Here is a 19,865-nt window from a genome sequence, read left to right as displayed (position 1 = left end):
GTTAGAAATTTGAGATGTGGAAAATGTTGCCTGGTCCCAGGTCCCAATCATCATTACCGTTTCCCTAAGCACTGGCCAGATGGAGATAAGAATTTTCTGCGTCCGCGCCACCATTTCTGGCCTCTCGGTTTTCACCCCGATACGAAAAAAAAAAAAAAGATTGCTAAGATACTGTACACGGAGTACCACGGCTAGTGCACATGTGGAAGGAAGCTCAAGGTATATTCTCTGAGAATAGAACCCATAATTCCATTAAGACTTACCGCTGATTTCCCCTGGTTCCAATCACCACACCTAATTATATCAAAGCTATCTGGCGTTTTCTCTTTTCTTGGGGACGTAACAAACGCACGTGCGCAAACTAAAATGACATTGACAAAGCATGCGAGTGATGGGTGCGTCAGTCCTGTTGTCTTCTCTGTCCTTTTGAATGACTGCGTGTGTCTGGTAAGGTCAGCACTGAATCATCTCAGGCACCGGGGGGGGGGGGGGGCTAATTAATTTAGTAGCTTTCCTGGCAGCTTGTAAACACAACGCTGACTTAACGGGAGCTGCTCATTGCAGTGCAGCAAAGAAAAGTGGAAACGCATGACGGTCAGCTGAGCAGCGAATGGTTGCCCTCTGTGTAAAAGTCGCCGAGTTATATATATATATATATATATACACTGTACTTTTACATATCTGATCCTAAACTAAGTTAGATAGCAACTAATTTATTGTTACACTTACACCGCACATGACAATTACGAATGTTTAAAAACTTGCATTGCCTGTATCGTTAATAAAGGTTTGACATCATGAGTAACTTTGGAATTCCATTGTTTCCTACGGGAATAACTGGCAGCATAAATGACCTTTAAGGTTCTACGTTACATGCTATGGAAGGCCCAGAGGTTCGATTTGAGCAAAACTAATTCAAGCCAGTCCTCGGGTAGACCTTTATCAAGTTTCTCAAGGGGAAAAATGCAGCCCAAGGCCTGGCTGAGGTCATGCACTTCTCTCCTCAATGCTTCTCATCTTTCATCCCCTCCTCTGCATTTATTACTTTCCTGGAGCAAGTTGCAGAGATTACAAAGAAAACCCTGACATCACCTCTTGATACGAGTGACCATAAAGTGATGGATACACGGCGCGGAGATTCCTTTAATTCATTCAGTACCAGCCAATTCTAGACCAAGTCTGAAAAGACGTTTAAAAAAGTCTTTGGGAGTGAATGAGTTAACGGCAGCACCAACACTTGCGATCCCCAGTCCTCATCAAAAGCCTCAACTGGTTAACGGCTTACCCCTCGCAAACCGCAATACAAGAGAAGACATGTCGGTACTTACGTCTGGGTAGTCTTTGACAGGCACAAACAGTTTTTCCTGCAGGTAGACCATGGGTCCCACAGGCTCAGGCAGCTCCAGGGGGCGTCTGTCCACAAGGCCATTGACTGTATCGCTGTACATGTGTTTGCGCACTCTGTTGATCTCTGAAAAACAAACACAAAAAGAGCGATCAGTCAATTGGAAGAGCACGCGTCCATTGTTTTTAAACTTGGTATCCGATGTGTCACTCCTATTGATTCTTGTGAGCTTGGAGGCAAAGCGTTAACGTAAAGCTTTGTTGAAACAAAAGAAAAACAGTTTGACAGGGGGGGACTAACCAACGTTGGCCAGGTTTCGACACCTAGCAATTATTCAGAGCAGCAGCCGTACACAATGGAGACGAGCGGGCCGCATAACGACAGGCTAAAAGGACACGCAGTCAAACAGTAATCTGCAGCGGGGGGGTCAGTTTATGCGAGCAGTTCACAGTGGTGGGGGGGGATCAATGTCTGCAGTTGCAACACCCATTACTAAGTGACACACATTTTGGTCACATGCGCTTGCTTGTTGTGCCACCCTTTAAGCCATTTGGAGCCCAACCATGCAGTGTGTGTGGAGGATTTGGCACCGACTTGAATGATCACATGCAATCACATCAGTTGGAAGAACTCTGCATTAACAATAGCGGGGGGGAACCGAAATACTCTGCTACAGATACGATTTGTAAAGTACCTCCTACTCCCCTCCAAGATTTAACCTTGCACTGCACCTCATTTGGAAGGTCGGCCAGATCTACATAATTGTCCCATACGCATGGGATGGGAAATCTGGAAAACGTTCAAAGTAATACAATTTTGGAGGCCACTTCTACGGTTACAGTTATATATCGAAATAACCCCCCCCCCCCCCCTACCCACTGCATTCCTTTGCGGGGGAATTCCTGCTTCAGATTATGTGATTGATGGACTTGTCGACAGACGGACGCGAACATCTGGCCTGCAGTATTCGTGGATAACACCTCTGGGACACATCCGCTTTGTGTCGCAGACCCTCCCATATGAGGTCATCACTCAGGTACATCGATTCTCTCAGTCAGTCACCCAACCTAATAGCGTGCAGGCCTCCATTAAGCCTTAAACCGCCCGTTTTGTAAGCTAGCAAAATTGTGCATCAAAATGCATTAGCGACTAGTGATGTCATATAACAAGTCATTTAGTTTTTTTGTTGTACGTACAGAGTCCCCTCTCCACTTTTTTAAAAAATTCTTTAAGACTTGTTTAGAAGTGATCACTTTCCCATGGTTGTCTGTATGGCTGTTAATGTGGCACGAGGAAAGGAGTTTGACAACGCTGCAAAGCGACTCACCGCACGGCCTTGAACATGAGCTGATAAAAGTAATAACTCGATTAGAAAAAAGTTGAAATCTCTGCCGAGCAGCTTTGTGAGGATAATTTTTCAACACTGTCAAGTGTCACTTTAATCATACGCCATATGAAGAAATATGTTGTGTGATTACGGCGAGCCAGCGGAGCGAGTCCGTGAAAGACCATCCAAAGTTTTTTATAATTGACCTCTTAAAAAAAGAAGATAAAACGCAATATGGCTACTGCAAAGCAGGACTCTTGCAATGCAACAGCATGTCTACGATCGCCAGCACAAAGCAACGTATCAATGTCAGCTCATTTTATAGTTCCTATCACCGCTAGTCAAATTTTTTTGGAATGCCCCGGGGCAAGTAGTCCGTAGAGCCCAACGTGAAAATGGCGTCCCAAAGTGTCACATGCACATATATTTGATTCACATTGTTAATGCAAAACGGATTATTTTCAGGGTACTTGTTGCAAATAATCTGTGCATATTCCATTCTGAAAATATTCTATAGCTGCAGCCCGAGAGTTAAATGTTCTTGGGTAGAGAGTCAACTAGCCAAGACTGAATCAACAACGCATCTTTTCTGGCCGCAGTCACGTTGCGGAGACATTTTAAAGCGATTAATCAAAAATCTATTTCACACGGACAAAATTCTGCATCACTTAATTGCCTCACTGTTTTTACTCTTTTTCCTGTAATTGTTTTATATTTGTGTCTTGGAAATGTTTTTGATATAAATGTTTATGGTAATCCTGACTTTACAAGCACGTTAGCATAGCTTAGTGATAGACTCTGTATGGCATGTTTCTGGCGAACGTACCAATTTGGCTCATGTTGTCATCATAAACCAAGAGTCCTCTGCCATAGGTTCATCTTAAGGACAAAATTCTACGGTATCTAATTTCATGCCAGTCCAAGGTTTGCAACATTATGTACATCCTTGTTGAACAGATTTACGACAAGCCTTTCGATAAAAACGCCGACGGCAGAGTGACGAAATGACAAAGCCATTTTCGGTGGCTGTTATGATTGATGGCCGGTGTGCACACGGTGGGACAGATGTTCACTCGGTTCTGCGTGTTTGCAAAAGGCGGCGCAGCGCGTTGCATCTTTCTGAAATGAAACGATTCCAAAATATTTGCAAAGATAACGCAAAGGGGATGATGGAAAGAAAGTGATCTGCAAAATTCACCATTGGCAAGAACATTTTTGAATTAAATATATACAGTATATAGTTGTTTTTTTTAACCGACCTAGCTTTATTTATGTTAATTTTAAATGGTTTTATTTGGACCCCAAAAAAAGAAAAGTGTCAAAACCACTACTAGCACAACACCACCTTCCCTGCAGCCAGCCCGTTTCTATTTCCTCTTGCTGAAATGCCACATTAACATAAGGGGCCGTGCTAGGCTATCAGTGGAGACGTGTAGCATTTGACAACCTCTAATTTCAATGCAGGGAGTCCTTTCTGAAGCGCCGCACTCACCGAAAAATTACCCCACACCTCGCCCGAGTGACAAAATCATTTGTCTAGCTGTCCGGCGTGGCAGAAAAGGCTGATTGCGCGAGAGAGATAAGGGAGGGGAGGGCCGAAAGTCGCTATCTTGGGAGACGAAGAAGTGACAAACGAGAGACAAAAGGAATATTAACAGACAAGGGCAGGCCAGCCAATGTTCTTAAAACATTGGCAGGTTTCTGTGATACCTCAATTCTCCAATGCCTTCAAGAATTTAACAGTACAATATGCATGATGGCATTTGAAAGTGTTGTCCAGATACTTTTGTCCAGCGCCCGTGTCTTAATAGTTAATTGTCAGTAACAATTAGCAGCGGTATCAGTTATATCTCCGTAGATTTGATTGAGACCGGCGTCGTGCATTCAAGTTCATCTTTGCATACGTTCAAGTGTGCTCGCTTTGAGCTATTCATTTCCACTCCCACTTGAGGGTTACTGTAAAGCTAAACATCAAACAAAGAGAATCACATGTGTATGGAAACCAAATCACATCACCTAGCCTTTTGAGAGCCTGCTAGCTTAAAGTGGAAGTCAAGTCAAAATGTTTTCTTTGCATGAATATGTTTCATTAGACCCCCCTAGTCTAAACAAGGGATTCAGATTAACACTGTTTGTGGAATATTAATTAAGATGAAAAAACATCTACAGTCAATGTAGTTTGTGCGGTCGGGATGAAACTTTTGAAGCGAAAAATTAGCTGCTTTGCACATTTCTCTGGGGTTCGCAAATGTGAACTTTCCAATGGCTGTCCCTCACCAACAGCCAATCGGCATCCACAATGTACTTAACTATGTCACGCGCAGCAGCTGCACAAGCACAAACAGTTACACATCCATTTTTTATGACACCCCTAGTGGCCAAGGTGCACACATCAGAAGGTGCAACACAATACAGTGGTACCTCGACTTACAAAATTCATTGGTTCTGGAATAAATTGATGAACTACAAAATAATTTTAAGCAGAGACGCGTTTTCCATGTAAATGCCTTAATCCGTTCGAAGCCTTCCCAAAATTCAGACAGAAACATTTTCTACAATTCATTACAATTTGCTTGTGTTTTCCTGGAACAGATTACTGGGAAAGGTGATTTGACTGTCAAGCGAGGTAACATAAATTAAAAATTAAATTGCGAGTGAAGGTGGAACTAATGTACAACAATGTAAAAAACGATTAGGCCCTCAATCATTAATTAACATGAAGAATGTTTTATTTGTTTTACTCTCTGTCTTGTAAATATGGCATTTATAATGAACAGGTGTGGACTACGTAATTAAAGGTTTCAAATAGAATAAATCCCAAAGCGAAATAATGAGGAATGCTAACAAACCTGAAGAGCAACGGCTAGCGTTCCGACTTCGGAAGTTCAACTGTATCATCATGTTACCGAGCAACGTGCCGCCATCGTGTCTTCTGCAAGGTGACTCGGCAAACCCATTCAAATACGCACGCGCATACCGCTTTCCTGTCACGAGCCTGTCTGTTTAGCTCAAAGGAGGGAGGCAAAATGCATACAAAGTCATTCTAATCGTCCACTTTTCCTGAGACAAAAGCAGAGGGAGACTGAAAATCGCCCTTGAGAGTGGTTATAGGGTAGCGAGGAAGAAGAAAAGAACCACTGAGCAAGCAGACTGCCGCCGTATTCACACTTCTTTCCTGCCCTGCAGTCACTCCTCAATGTCTGTTAAAACCGCTCATTTTAGTCTTATCATTTTTTTTGTTTCTCTCAATTACTGCCCTATTGCCTCCAATCTGCAGGGACAAAAGGGACATGCCAGCGTGTGGACTCGATCTTCAACTGCAATAGAAACCAATTTCTCTTGGAATATTCTCAAAAGCGCATCATTAACCGCTTTGTACGCTTGCCGTAAAGTGATTTTTGGCAGTTAACCATTGCGAGTTGAAAGATTTTGTGTTTATTCTGCCAGAAATGTGTAAATGAGCCTACAAGGAAGAGGAGAGGGGGGGGGGGGCGCTCAGAGATTGAAATTAGGATGGAGAAAATGATGAGGAGAGGGAGAAAATGGGTCAGGGATACTTTTTAAATGCACCGGTCCGTGTGATCAAATGAAAGTAAACACTGCGTCGAGATAAACTTGGCGGGTAAGGCGGAGGGGAGCTCAAAGAGGGCTGACAAAAGGTAAACCAATTAAATTAAATCAGTTACACTTGAATAAACGTGACTTCCGATTGAGAGCACTGCATTCATGAAGGCGAAATAAAATCCAAGCGACGCGCGTTTATCCATACGGTTGCAATACGGTGAATTTGTTTTTCTTAACCTACAAGCCAAACTAAAATTTGACAAAAAAAAACTAAAAAAGACTCAGAGGCCAGAACTAGCAAGACAACCGAAGCGAGAGCGCAGTATAGCAGAGCCACACTGACAAGCCAACAAATGAATGTGGTGTGGATTTGCGGTCAACGGAGAGGTAATTTTTTTCGGTTGTAAAGCAGAGACACAAAGAGCCATACTCGTACTTACTATTTGTATTTGATTGTTTTACATTCACTGTGCATGTGTCAACTTGCCAGTGTCGAAACGTAAATCAACAGAGCTTCGATTTTGCAAGACAAAACGCCCATCCTGAAAGGAAATCCAACGTTGCCATTGTTCATGCTTTAAAAAGGGTTGAGACACATTTAGTTTTTAAAAATATACATTTAAAAAAAAAATAACAACAACTGGTCAATCGCAGACAACGGGCGAAGAACAAGCCTTTTCACTTCGAAGTCACACACTTTTACCAGCAAGTGCGGCTATGAGAGGATTGGGATGTTTAATGCATTGCCGCGCTGTTATTCGTGACGCGGCGACGACTTTATCCCAGACAACACTCCACTTGAACAGTTTAGGGGGTTTGACGGGCCGGGCGTGTGGAAGACGGAAAGTTTCTTTATTTAATGCAAAGAGCAGAAGGGGGTGGTGTGCGCACTGGTGGAGGTGACTGAGCCATGAAAACGTATGCATTTCTACGGCTTATCATCCATTCACAGCTGCCTCCCTCTCTCTCTCCCTCTCTCTCTCCTATCCAGCAACTCTTTTGGAGTCCTCCCGCCCTCGTGCTTGTGTCTTATTTTTACTCGCTAATCTTTGATTTAACAGTAGACCAGACGCAAGCCTTTGATGTGCACGCACAAACTATTCCAAGGCCCTTAATGAGTGTGATGTACTATCAGCGTAGTTAAGAACAGCATATGTATCGCGGCTCTTACAAAGAAAATCCCACGTTAGGTTGTTAAGTTCACGTCTCTGGAGTCGGCCTTCGGAAATGTTTGCGTTGGCGAACTTGGATGGCAACGTACTGTGCTAAAAGTCTGTAATTCATGGAATAGCAGCGGGTGAGAGAAAATGTATTAAATACATTTTTAGTTATCACAGACAAAGGAGAGGCCAGTTAGAGATGGGCATAATTAATCAATGAGGGATCTTTGGTTGGAACTGATTAATGGAACGCACTACTTGTCTGCGACCAGCGTAGGTATTGTCGATACACTCACCTACCGTATTTTTTTGCCCTAAAAGGTGCTTGGGAGTATAAGGTGCACCTTCAAATCAATGGCCTATTTCAAAAAGGTGTTCATATATATAGGGCACACCGCATTATAAGGCGTATAGAAGCTAGAATTGTGGCTGCGGTTGCATTATGCATCCACTAGGAGGAGCTCCGCTAAAGGGAATATAATACAGCTTTATTTATATCAAGATTTCACAACCACTGCAGATGTAACAAAGCACTTTATAGAACATTTAAAATACTACGACCAAGTGGTCAGAATATTGATCCACATATAAGGTGCATCGGATTGTAAGGTGCACTGTTGGCTTATAGTGCGGAAAATACGGTAGTTACTCCTGGCAGCATGACACCAGCTATGTGAAGTAGAACTACCCCCATGTGAATTCCTCAGGGAAACAGCGTGCTCGGTGATAATTAAAAGTAGTATTTTAAAAACATAATTACTGTGACAATAAAATTGAGCTTACAAGTTGGAAATCAACCAAAATATCGGACTAGGCAAGACCAGACGTAGTCATTGAATTTTAATCGAGATCACGATTTGGGCTGCCAGGATTCCGTTAACTTGACTGTTAGCAATGTTTACATTCAAAATGATGGCTCTTTCTCAACAAGGTGTCGGCCAAACACAAGTGGCCCGACGCATGGTTTAAGCTTCAATAAGATGCCTAAGTAACAAGCGAGCGCCCCGCTGGAGGAGGGGCCTCAAGTCACTCAATGGACTGATGAGACAGAGTTATTTCGAGAGAAGAAAGTACCGGTAGAGCAAGAAAAGGGGAGTTGAGGAGCATCAGGGTGAGAGCTACTTCCTCAAAAGGGATCAACATCCATTGTCTGGACTTGTTTCAGATTTAGGGCAAATGGCATTAAACAAGAGAGCATATTCATCCAAGAGTTATTTGGAAACGTGAAACTGACTGGGTATATTTGATTTCTTTCCATTTATTTTAAATATTTTGCACTGCGAACTGTTTACATGTTGTTTGTTGAAAAATAGTGAATACATATCAGGAAAATTATAAAATAATTGTTTTGATTCGTGTTGACATGAAAGCGCCTCCCAAACAGCTGATATGGCTTCTTCCCCCCACCTGCCTGGAAGGTATATGCCAGGCTGGTAAAGCGGTATCGATGTTGTAGTATCGGAACATCTTAAAGGAGCAGAGTATAGGTGGACAAGATTTTCACCTATTAAAAAAAATAAAAATCATGGTATTGACATCTGTGCATCCCTAATTAGCGGCAGTTGTAAAAACCCAAAAGTCAAACAAAACTGACGTTAATGAGAACAGATTCTATCAGACCGTAGGAGGTTCCACAGTACTTATTTCAGTCAACGTGTGGAATTATGGCACGCGTAGTTGCTTTGCTAAACGGATTCATCCGCAGAGTTCATGAATCCAGACGTGATGCGGATCGAAGTGCTATTCCCACTCCAGATGGAAAGATCTAAAGGGCTCTAGACAGAAATGACAGTACATTTTGTTGGCACACACGGAGAGAGATTTATGATGCGTGTATATGCGAGCGAGCTCGTGTCAGGGATTCTCCAAAGGCGTGCTGGGTGAAATGCTTCTGCGTCAGGTCTTTAAGTACATAGGCCGCTAAATAAAAAGACTCGGCGTAACAAGGTTTCCCGATGCGCTCCTCTGGGAGCGAAGTGCAGAAAGTAATAACGTGGGTGGCTACACAGCCAACAAGACAAAGAGGAAGTGCTCTCATCTGGCCTCCCCCGGTAATAAATGGACGCTTTGGAAGAATAATGCCAATAACAATCAGAGGCGGCTTCATGTTTGTCCAACTCTATGATGCAGATTTGCATTGAGTGTATACAAAGCCGATGTGTGCATGCATATTGCAGCCAACTAGCCCCCGAAAGCGGCACGCTACGCTCTGTGATCATCAATAATGAGGCTGAAGCAGGCCGAGAGAACACACACACACACACACACACACACACACACACACACGCGCACACACACACACACACACACACACACACACACACACGCACACACACAAACAAAACTCTACTTTGGTTCAGCTACAGTTCAAGCAATGCACTGGAATGTGCGCCCTGGTACCAACTTAACTAAGTGTAATATATATATAAAAGCAAACACCCAGCTTAACATTAAAAGACCCACATATCTCAGCTAATGAGCCGATGTGTTTGAAAGCAGGAATCCCCCGGGACCTAAGCCAATGAATAAAAATAAAAAAAAGGGGGCCTACGAGAAATATCTGTTAAACAAATATCGCTGGAAATTGGCAGGAAATAAAAGAGTCACACCTCATTTCTTACTCGCTTCGCTCACCCAGGCCTCATTGTGAGTCTGGTGAGACAGAAACTGCAGGAAAACAGATTAAGGAGAGCCATCTGATTTCTATGATAGCCTCTTTTCTCACAGAGATCCTGCAAAATTGCCACATAGAGGCCTTTGACGTTTTTTTTAAATAACGTTTAAATGGCATCCTGCAATCACCTATTTATGCGTGTACAAAAGTCCAACTGGAAATCAAAAATGTATTTCAACACAACAGGGCACGAGAACGAAACGACTCTCAAACTGCACATTCCCAACGCAGAATTCCATTTCAGCCAGGCATCGTGACACCTCTGATACTACTTTCAAAGGTAAGAAATTGGCTGGTCAACTTCAAACACCCTTTCCGTGTATAATAAACAGAACAACCTTTCATGGATTGCGTCACGGTATTTATGACTCAGCCCAATGGTGAAGGTCTTTAAAAAAAAAAAGTACACGGCTGTCAAATTAGTCTTGTGATAATCAGCGTTTTATGCCCACTGGGGGGGCAAAACAATGCAATGTTGCGATTAGCGTAGTAAATGTTGCTGTTGCAACGCGGCAAATCCGGGACACATCATTCTCGACGCCTCGACACACGACTAATGGATTTCCATGCAATTTAAGGATTAAACGTTCTCCCCGGGCCAGTGTGGGTTTTCTCCGGGTACTCCGGTTTCCCCCCACATTCCCAAAAACATGCATGGCAGGCCGATTGAACACTCTAAATTGTCCCGAGGTGTGAGTGTGAGCGCGGATGGTTGTTCGTCCGTGTGTGCCCTGCGATTGGCTGGCAACCGGTTCAGGGTGTCCCCCGCCTACTGCCCGAAGACAGCTGGGAGAGGCTCCTGCACCCCCTGCGACCCTTGTGAGGATAAGCGGATCGGAAAAGAGAGAGTGATTAACGTAAAAGGGATTTTTCGTACTTTGATTGGTCGTACCCGGAGAGACGACGTCATCGTTTGCTAACAACTCCGCTTTTTTTGCCATCGGGCGACAGCAAGAGTTTTCAACTGGCGCATGAATCGCTCATTCGGCGCACCAACGCTGACCACGACGTCGTGGTTGTCGGTGAAAAGTGTGGTTACATTTTTTACGAGGTTGTATGGTGACAATGCACGTTGCCACAAGTGCAATCAATTATTCAAATGTCAGGGGCAAAACACAAGCGAGCTGAGCAAACAGAAAAAAATAAAGTGCCTTCAAGATATCGCCTGAAAATCAGTTGTGTTGAAAGACTACCATGATTGCGTGTACAAATATGAACGTTATCAAGACAGGTCGTGTATTTATTTATTTATTTTTGTTACAACCTTTTTTTTTCGGGCTGCAACTGTCTAACAATTTTTAGATAGAATCCAGTATTCTATCGATTGCCACCATCGATTAATCAAATGCATCTTTATTTGCTCGGATTTCCAACAACAAACCAAATCAGCAAAGCTCGGCTGGAATCGTCATCCATCAACGTCTAGTGAAATAGAACGAAGCGGATCGGATGGCGTTGCAAACATCAAGACATGAGGCATCGACTGGCCCACAGAGAGCCAAACGCGCCGTAGTATGTGGGTGTGATGGCCTGGCCCAGAAGAGCAATCTGCAAAGTCATTAATCATAGGCCGTCGTCGTCAAATGCACAATTTCTGTGGGTGTCGGTGCCAATGCATGCGGGATGAGGAGGTAAAAAAAAAAAGGCACTCGGAATATCTTTGTGGCGACGGTGACAACGTGCTACAGCAGTGTGCCACGGGCATTGCCGGTGTTGCTGATTAAACAAAGCACACAAGCCAGACAAGGAGAAGCACTGGAGGAAAAGGCAACGATGATGAAAGACAAACAAGACGTGGTGAAATGCGACGGGGATAGAGCTCGACAAAAAAGGACATTTAAGAGCAGCCGAAACTGAAAAGGATGTGTGTGGCACTCAAAAAAAAAAACGCCACAAAATTGGCCCTTATTGGAAAGAAGCGCAACATTCCTAAAAATAACATTTTCTTTCCCCACTCGCGTCGTGTTCTCAGCAGACCGCCCCTCTACTCCTCCCCACACTGAAATTAGCACGCATCGCATTTGATGATGCGCAACCTCTCTTTGGGGGTTAAGTTCCTGGCAATGGAGGCGGCTCAATGAGCCGTCGACGTGGCAGTTTCGTGCACTCGGTGGGAACTCCCAGAGAGTGAGGTAAAACAGCCACGGAAAGCCATCTCCACACTGAACTGTGACGTCTTAATAGTTGCCCGGGAAAAAAAAAAAGGCAAGAGGGCACAAGGTGATGGGTTTATCGTTTTTTTTTAGCCGCTCAGAAACTGGCTTCCGACGGTTCTTTTACCGTTACACCTCCTCGAGTAGTGGCTTGGGTTAAAAAAATTTAAAAAAAGACTTTTTGTTAACGCCCCTCCCCAAAAAAGTTATGCACTGCACATAACGTGCCAACTTATTATTCCAATTGGAAAATACAGACTTGATGTTTTGCCTCATTCTTAATTACACTGTAAATGTGAACAAAACCAATTCGGTTTTGGGCTGATGTGTTCAGCAAACGCAGCCCATATCACCTTGGCGCACCTTTTATCAGTCGCCAGGAACACGCAGCTCAGCTCAAACAGGAACGCACAAGATATGCACACTCAAACCTCCTGGAAAAAAAAAAGTGCCTACAGATCATTTGTTTCTGTGCGTCAGGGGAACTAACTGCATGTAGCCTCAGACTTGTAAGCAGCCGTCATTTAACCCCCCCCCCCCCCCCCCGACACACATGAGAAAAAAAAAAATCAATGTCTTTGGAGTTTCACTACTACGCAGAACGTGCTAACTTTACCCGCCAGTTGAATCGGGAAGACAAAAAAAAAAAAAAAAAACGAGGCTAAAGTTGAGACGCGCAATTCACTTGTTCTTATTTGAACCCACGACTACTGTCAGTGCTCTTGTTGATGAACACACAAAGCGCAAGCGACTAGAAACAAGCCTGCAGTCTTGGACGTTTCTCTTGCATTTCCACCCCCCCCCACCTCAAACACACATTGGCCATGTCAAATAAAGCACAGGATGCACGCTGTAAGCGCCGCCCGTGCGATGTGACAATGTGTGATAAAGAGATGGAAGAATAACAGGATGAAGACTCAGGAAGCGCGCTGACGAGACTGGAAGAACAAGTCGTGGTCACGTCTTCTGTCGGCGACTCGAAAGCACCACACAATGTTTTCTGACCTGCGGCACAAACATTGACAGCTTCTCCCTTCCCCACCCACAAAGATGGAGACTTCCTTTCATGAGGCACCGAAGGCCGAAGGGGGGTGCGAGGGTCACCTCCAAGCCCGTGGGGGCCAAATAAAGCCCACGAGAATATTTAGTCTGGCGCGGCACGCAGTTCGAAGGCCAAGCTACGAAATGCATCCCTGTTGCGACGACGCCTACAGTTGAATGGGGCCCCTTTGGTCAAACAACAATAGCCGGAAGGGTTCAGCGGTCAAAAGGGGGAGGGGTGGGGGGGACAAGAGACGTGGGGAGGAAGGAAAAGCTCAGCGTGTGGATGCAGGTGGTGAAGATAATCACTTTGCTTCCCGTCCGCACCTCAACAACAACTGAGACCACAACCGTCTTTAAAGTTCAAGCGGGAGAATCTTTTCACACTTGCCACCGTGGCCTAAATCTTCAAAAGCCGTGGTCGATACCGTGCAACCTCTCGGTGGCTGCAATGGATTGCAAAGTGGGGAGAAGTCATGTTTAGGAGTTTTTACTGCATGCGCTCTCATTGAGGATTTGTCGCTATCTGCCAAACTGTGCGGTCGCACTGGTCAAGTAGTATCGGCGGCAGAGTTTTTTTTTCTTCTTTTTTTTTTAGTATGCACAATATCGGAGTCAACACCGATACAGGAATCCCAAGCTGCCATACACATTCAATACTGACGTCGAAACAGGAGTTCAAAACATTCAGAGATCGTCGCAGACCAACTACTCCCCACCCCCCCATTGTCCATCCGTCCATTCCCAATAGAATCCCGTCCTCCTTTGCGACAAATAAGCGGCGGCAATCAAGACAGCGGCTGCGAAAATTTAATTGCAACGCTTCGACAAATAACATCGGCAGCCTGCCAAAATGTGCGGCACCGAGAATGTGAGCAAACAGGAACGAGCGCATTGCCTTCACCCCCCCCCCCCCACCACCCTTTCTCATTACGAGGGAATGAGGTCACTCCATTACTCCACCAACGCTTTGATGCCAGGAAACGGGAGACAAAAGCGAGCAGGGGCTGCCTGCACCTTTTACTTGTCATTTCTTTTAAGTCTTGCGTTGCGCGACTGATAGCAAATAGCTCGAGAGCGAGGGTAGACATTTGCTCCTAAATATCGAGGTAGCGCGTCAACTGCCATCTAGAGACGAGTGTACAAATGCTTCGTTGCTTACATCTTGGTGTGAGGTGACACAAACTTGTTGTTTGAGATGTACTAAATGATAACAGTTTGTGAAGGAAAGGCAATAGCAAAAAAAAAAATTTTTTAACGCTTCTTCGCATCGTCTGATGGAGCGTAATATTTTTTGACTGGTGGATCAGTTTTGTCGAGTACACCGGGTCAAAAGTGCCGTTTATAATGTGAGGGCAAAAAAAAAGACATGTTGAAGAAAAACACAAGAACCCCTTTTCACGCTCAAGGTTTCACCGAGCATTTTGGACACGAGAGCTTTGCAAATCCGAGAGGGAGACGGCACACAAGATTTGCAGACGGCGTGTTGTTCTCGAGCAACATTTAAGCCCCGCGAGTGATTGCGTCAAGAGCCTACGCGCACTGCTAGCATCCCCGAGCGCAGGCGGGCGAGCGCTTGGGCTGATGCGAAGCGACAGGCCACGTTGAGGGCCTTTAACGTCACCACTGGTCCTCACATGGATGAGGAGAAGGTGCCCGGGGGTGGAATATCTCGCACACAAGTGGAGAAAGGGGGGCTGCCAAAAGAAAGCATATGGAAGGAAGAGGGCAAAATGAAAACGCAGAGGAAGAGATGATGAAGAGACAGACGAGGAGGGGGGGCGGGGGGGGGGGGGTCAGGGGTGCGAGTCATTCCGGTCAACGTACAAATATTAAAACAAAGACAAAGCCAGGAAAATGAGTCACTCTCTTGGGACGGTGATTGTCTGCTTCGGAAAACATGACAAGGGCGGAGCTTGCCGTGTGACCAGTGGTAAAGTACCCCCCCCCCCCCCGGCGCAATGCTTGTGAGAGCAAAGTCAAAGACATTGGGAGCTGCGTGAACATGACGGAGTAAATACAATCTAGGAGCAGGTGATGGGCGAGTAAGACGAATAAGAGGTGACAGCGAGACTTAAGAGACAAGTCCATCTCCGGAAAGACTTTAGCACCTTAAGGTGTCGACAGGTTCCAGGAACCTTGACAGCTTGCCCCAGCGCACACCTGTCCGGGCTGTAGCTTGGTGCCATCAGTGTTTAGTTGCATCCACATCTCATTCGGAGACAACTTTTGCCTCCTTGCAGTTGTACCTCGACTCTCTTGGTCCCAAAAATATGCCTTAAACGTCATCCAAATGTTGAACGGTCGCGCTGCCGGCGCACCTCGCGCATCGCTTCATCTGTAGCTTGTCCTAACATGGACCTCCAAGGAAATATTTACACCAGAAATTCTTGAGATGTAATCAAAAGGCAGTCTGTACCTAAAATACGCCCGCCCCCACGAGAAAAAAAAAATGGGATGGCTTTCAACTGCCCTGCCCCATTAAGCCGAGTGGCACACGAGAGCTGGGGTGATATGACTATAAAAAAAAGTGTATCGCAGAGACCACAGAAACGTTTTCACGGTGCCACTTCTCTCCTACGGTTTGGATCATTACGTCATTCTGGCAATGGTGAATAAACAAATGACAGGCCAAGAAGCACTTGTACCGAAGAGAAGGAGTCAGACGTCTTTGATTTGGTTGCATTTTGGGGTCAAGGCATCTGATGAGCAGAAAACTGTTGCGTGCCTCAAGAAGGTTTCCCATACCCTGACGCAGATACGAACTTCGTCTTTAACGTTAAGGAAAACAAAATACAAAAAAAGGGATCAAATTGAGAGCTTAAAATGAAAGACAAAAAAATAAATAAATGTCAAAAGAAAACGCAAAATCAAGCCAGTCGGATTAGCAACTCCACGGAAATATTTACAACAGCCTGGATAGAATATAATCAAAAGCAGTCCATCCGTCCAAATTTGAGAATTTCCTTCCCTTCTGATTAAAATGAACAACAATGAAAGAAAATCCTGAAGTAATCTCTGAATTGTGACGTGAAACAAAAGCACGTTAGGTCAAGTCAATGACTGTATAACGTGTCTCAAGTCATTCACGAAACAAACGAAGCTCGCGACCGGCCAACGGTTCGCCCAACCTCTTTTATTTCGTGAATCAAAACCACTCTTCCTTCTTCTTTGTATTTTCCAGCAGTCCGGCTGCTACACGGCATCAAGGTCGCCTCTCACAGGTCAGTCTTGGTACTACAATTGGAGACACTATCGGTGTGCGATGTTGGTCATCTCAAGATGAAGCTGATGCGCCTGCGCGCGGCGCTTTTGGAAGACACGAAGCGGCGACGATTGTCGGCATCAACTGTGATGCGTACGGTTCCGTGCCAGGCTCCGGTAAATAGATGTCGTTTGTGTGCCGGGGATCCACAGCAGCGGTCTGGGCCCAATAGTACACAAAAAAGCCCATTGTGTCTCTGTCATTGGGAGAAGGAAGGAAGGCTGGGGATGAGGGGGTGGCGTGTGGAGCTGAGCAAGGGGTCAATAACCTTCCCCGTAGCTAACAAGATGACCTCATTCACATCACATGGCAGGATTTCTGCCCCAAAAACACACGCACACCCCCACCCGACTGTTCTTTATAATACTGACGATCCTCCTTCGCCTGACACGCCTTTCTCCTTTCAGGGAGAACAACTCATCAAGTGAGTAGCATGGGCTAACTCCATCTTTCATAAAGAGCACGAGAACGCGGCTTTGCTTTCAATATCACAAATGGCACTAAACGGGCTCTTTGCTATTCCAATTAACGCCTCATTATACAAAACCCAGCTTTATTTTTTTTTTCTCGGTAGTGCGATGCCACCCCCCCCCCTGAAGGGGCAGCGCTCATGACGACAAACGGGAACACGCAACAGCAGAACAGATACAGGAAAACTGCCACGCTTGCAGTTTTTCACCGACAATCTGAAAACGCAGCATTTGAAAATGATAGTGTGGTGTGTCCGGTTGCGCCATGATCCATCAGACAAAACATGGTACAAACGGCAGCTATGGTATTGGCTTTCTTCGTGCAAAATGTGCACGAATGGAACCACTACTTCGACTGACAAAATAGCGGTCAGCGCTCACGTGAACATTTTGTCATCTTAAGGTCAAACTATTCATCGAAAAACACTTTACATTCAGGTGTAAATTTACTTTTGCGTGGTCACTTTTGAGACACGGTGATGCGGCAAGACCGCGAGACGGGAAGAACCGATGCAAAACACAACGGTCCGTGCTTCGCTGCGATGCGCGTGGACGGCATCGCCGAGGCAAAGAAGACCCCCGTCGCCGCCGCTGAAAACACCGCTGACTAAGTACTGTCCGGGCGGGATGGTGGATTAACGACCCGTGTGAACAAAGTGTGTGCGATGGGAGAAAATCTGCACACGCTTCTCTCTGGATCCCCAGTGCAAGTGGTTTGTGCTGGTGCAGTTGGCGTTAACGCTGCCACAAATCCAACAAGAAACGCTGCCTATGTCACAAATATTGTCCTGAAAGCATTACAGATGAATTTCATGGCATAAACAGTCATCATTTTACAGTTGAACCCCAGTGAGTCCCAGGGACTCGCTGATCAGAAAAGTATGAGTCCCATGATGCATTTAGAGAGTCCCAAATTTCAAATTCTGAAATGGTATATGATAATAACACAAACGTCAACACTATACATTGATAATAGGTCTAGTTCTTATCAACAAATGCTGCAAAAATGTCATTAATTCAGGCATCCAAGATTTGCCGAGAAATAGGTTCTTATTTCTTGCCAATGTTCAGTCTTTGAGTTCATAAATTCTCCTCTCTTTACTCTGCTTCCAATGATGCAAGGCTTTCTCAAAGTCAACTTATTGTCGCAAAAAACGACCCAACTTTAGCTGCTTCCTCTGTGATATCTCCGCAATAAACTTTCGCAAGACTTGTTTTAACGTTACACAACTTGGCGCCAATCTGGTCATGCGAGATTACTTAACGCAAGATCAAAACAACAATGGTGGCGATTGTCGAACTGCGACACTGCGTTCCTGGAAAAAAAGATGTACCGGAGTTTTATTTTTGTTTTGACTGAGAAATTTTCTTGCGTCCCAAAAACGCACATTAATTGTAAAGTATGCGTCTAGGACGCGGGAAGCAGAGCTAACGAGATGACTGCATAAAGCATTCGGGGTCCGACAATGCGTGAACCTTTTTTTGTCCCGTCATCCAGGAACATTTTCAAAGTCAAGTTCTGGGCTTCAAAACTACTCCTTTGATGACCCTATTTATTTTTATCAGCAGAGCGGTACCCAAAATGAAGGCGGGGATCTCATCCAATCCCTTTTTTTAATCGAAAGATACTCCAAGGGTACAGAAAAAGGAAATAAAAGAGGGAAAAAAAAGGGCAGAACTCCGCCATCACACCGACTGCGGCTCGTTCGCCTGTGCTGAACCAAACAATCCCGTCGATTCAGGCGTTGCAAAAACTGCGGGCAGTCGGTCGTTCGCCCTCCGAATTATTTCTAAGGTGGCAGTCACGCCACAAAGACTTTCAGCACACGATGTCAATTTCATTCAAATCAACGATGGGGGGGAAAGCTAAACGGACAATGGCGAAACGCAGCCATTGCAAGATTATCAAGCCGGTTAAATGGAGACAGCCTGCGGTAAAGTCACAAATAAATGAGACAGCTGGCATGACAAAGCTCGAGTTGGAGCGACGAGACTATTTGGAGATGTGACGCGGCGGCACAGATTTCAGACGACCAGTTACAGTGTACGCCGCTTCATATTGGGATGACGGCGAACTACAGAGGAGTCAAACTGACGCACTTTCGCGCAGGCCCCCGCGGGGGTAAGGCAACTGCAGCCCCGCGTGCTCTCGCCAGGCCTCACAGAAAAAAAAAAACCCACAAGCGGCGGAGGACAGGTAAATTATTCATCTTTGATTTATCGGCCGGCTGAAAGCGAGTGAGACGCCACAGCAAAGGCTTCCGAACCGCAGGGAGGCCAAAGCGCTAAAGGCTCTGGACCGGGATGAAGTCAGATTAACATTGAAAGTATCTGCCAAATGACAAATTTAGACAACCATTACTGGACTTTTAACTCATTCACTCCCAAAGACGTTTTTAAACGTCTTTTCAGACTTGGTCTAGAATTGGCTGGTCCTGAATGAGTTAATTCGCGAAGAGTTGACACGCTGCGAAAGACCGGCGTACATTAAAACCCAAAGTGAAACCGGCCACGGAAGAGAGCGCAGCTGTGCAAAAAATAAAACGGAAAAAAATAGGCAGGAGGCGAAGCAGAAATTCCTGAGCTGGTTGCCAAAACTTGTTTCCTAGTCCTCCACTGAAAGGACACGGAGAAAATTAATGCAGCCGGGGTGGGCGGGTAAAAATGAGACAGAGTGAGCATTCACTTCACCCCCCCCCCCTGCCTTGCCTCATTTATGGGATAAAAGGGGAGGAGAGTCAAAGTGGTGCCAAATAGCATGATTCATGTTTTACCAAATTGTTACACACTAGAGTCTCTTTGTAAATTTAAAAAAAAAAAGTGTACGTGGGGACTACGATGAAAAGAACGTGCCGGTGGGGAGCGA

At 45.1% G+C, this 19,865-nt stretch overlaps 1 protein-coding gene across 5 annotated transcripts in view; it reads right to left on the bottom strand.

The window, feature by feature from the left end:
- qkia (QKI, KH domain containing, RNA binding a) overlaps positions 1 to 19,865 on the bottom strand; it is a 74,553-nt gene that overhangs the window by 49,207 nt on the left and 5,481 nt on the right. For all 5 annotated transcript variants that reach the window (XM_086128149.1, XM_086128148.1, XM_086128151.1 and 2 more), the window contains exon 2: positions 1,329 to 1,471. In XM_086128149.1, coding sequence (XP_085984275.1) covers positions 1,329 to 1,471 — 143 coding nt within the window. The remainder of the gene's footprint in view (positions 1 to 1,328; positions 1,472 to 19,865) is intronic.

The sequence above is a fragment of the Hippocampus guttulatus genome, chromosome 13, assembly GCF_054856545.1.
Source record: "Hippocampus guttulatus isolate MCC_2025c chromosome 13, RoL_Hgut_1.0, whole genome shotgun sequence".
NCBI classification, from domain to species: Eukaryota; Metazoa; Chordata; class Actinopteri; order Syngnathiformes; family Syngnathidae; genus Hippocampus; species Hippocampus guttulatus.
This window is presented reverse-complemented; position numbering and strand designations above follow the sequence as displayed.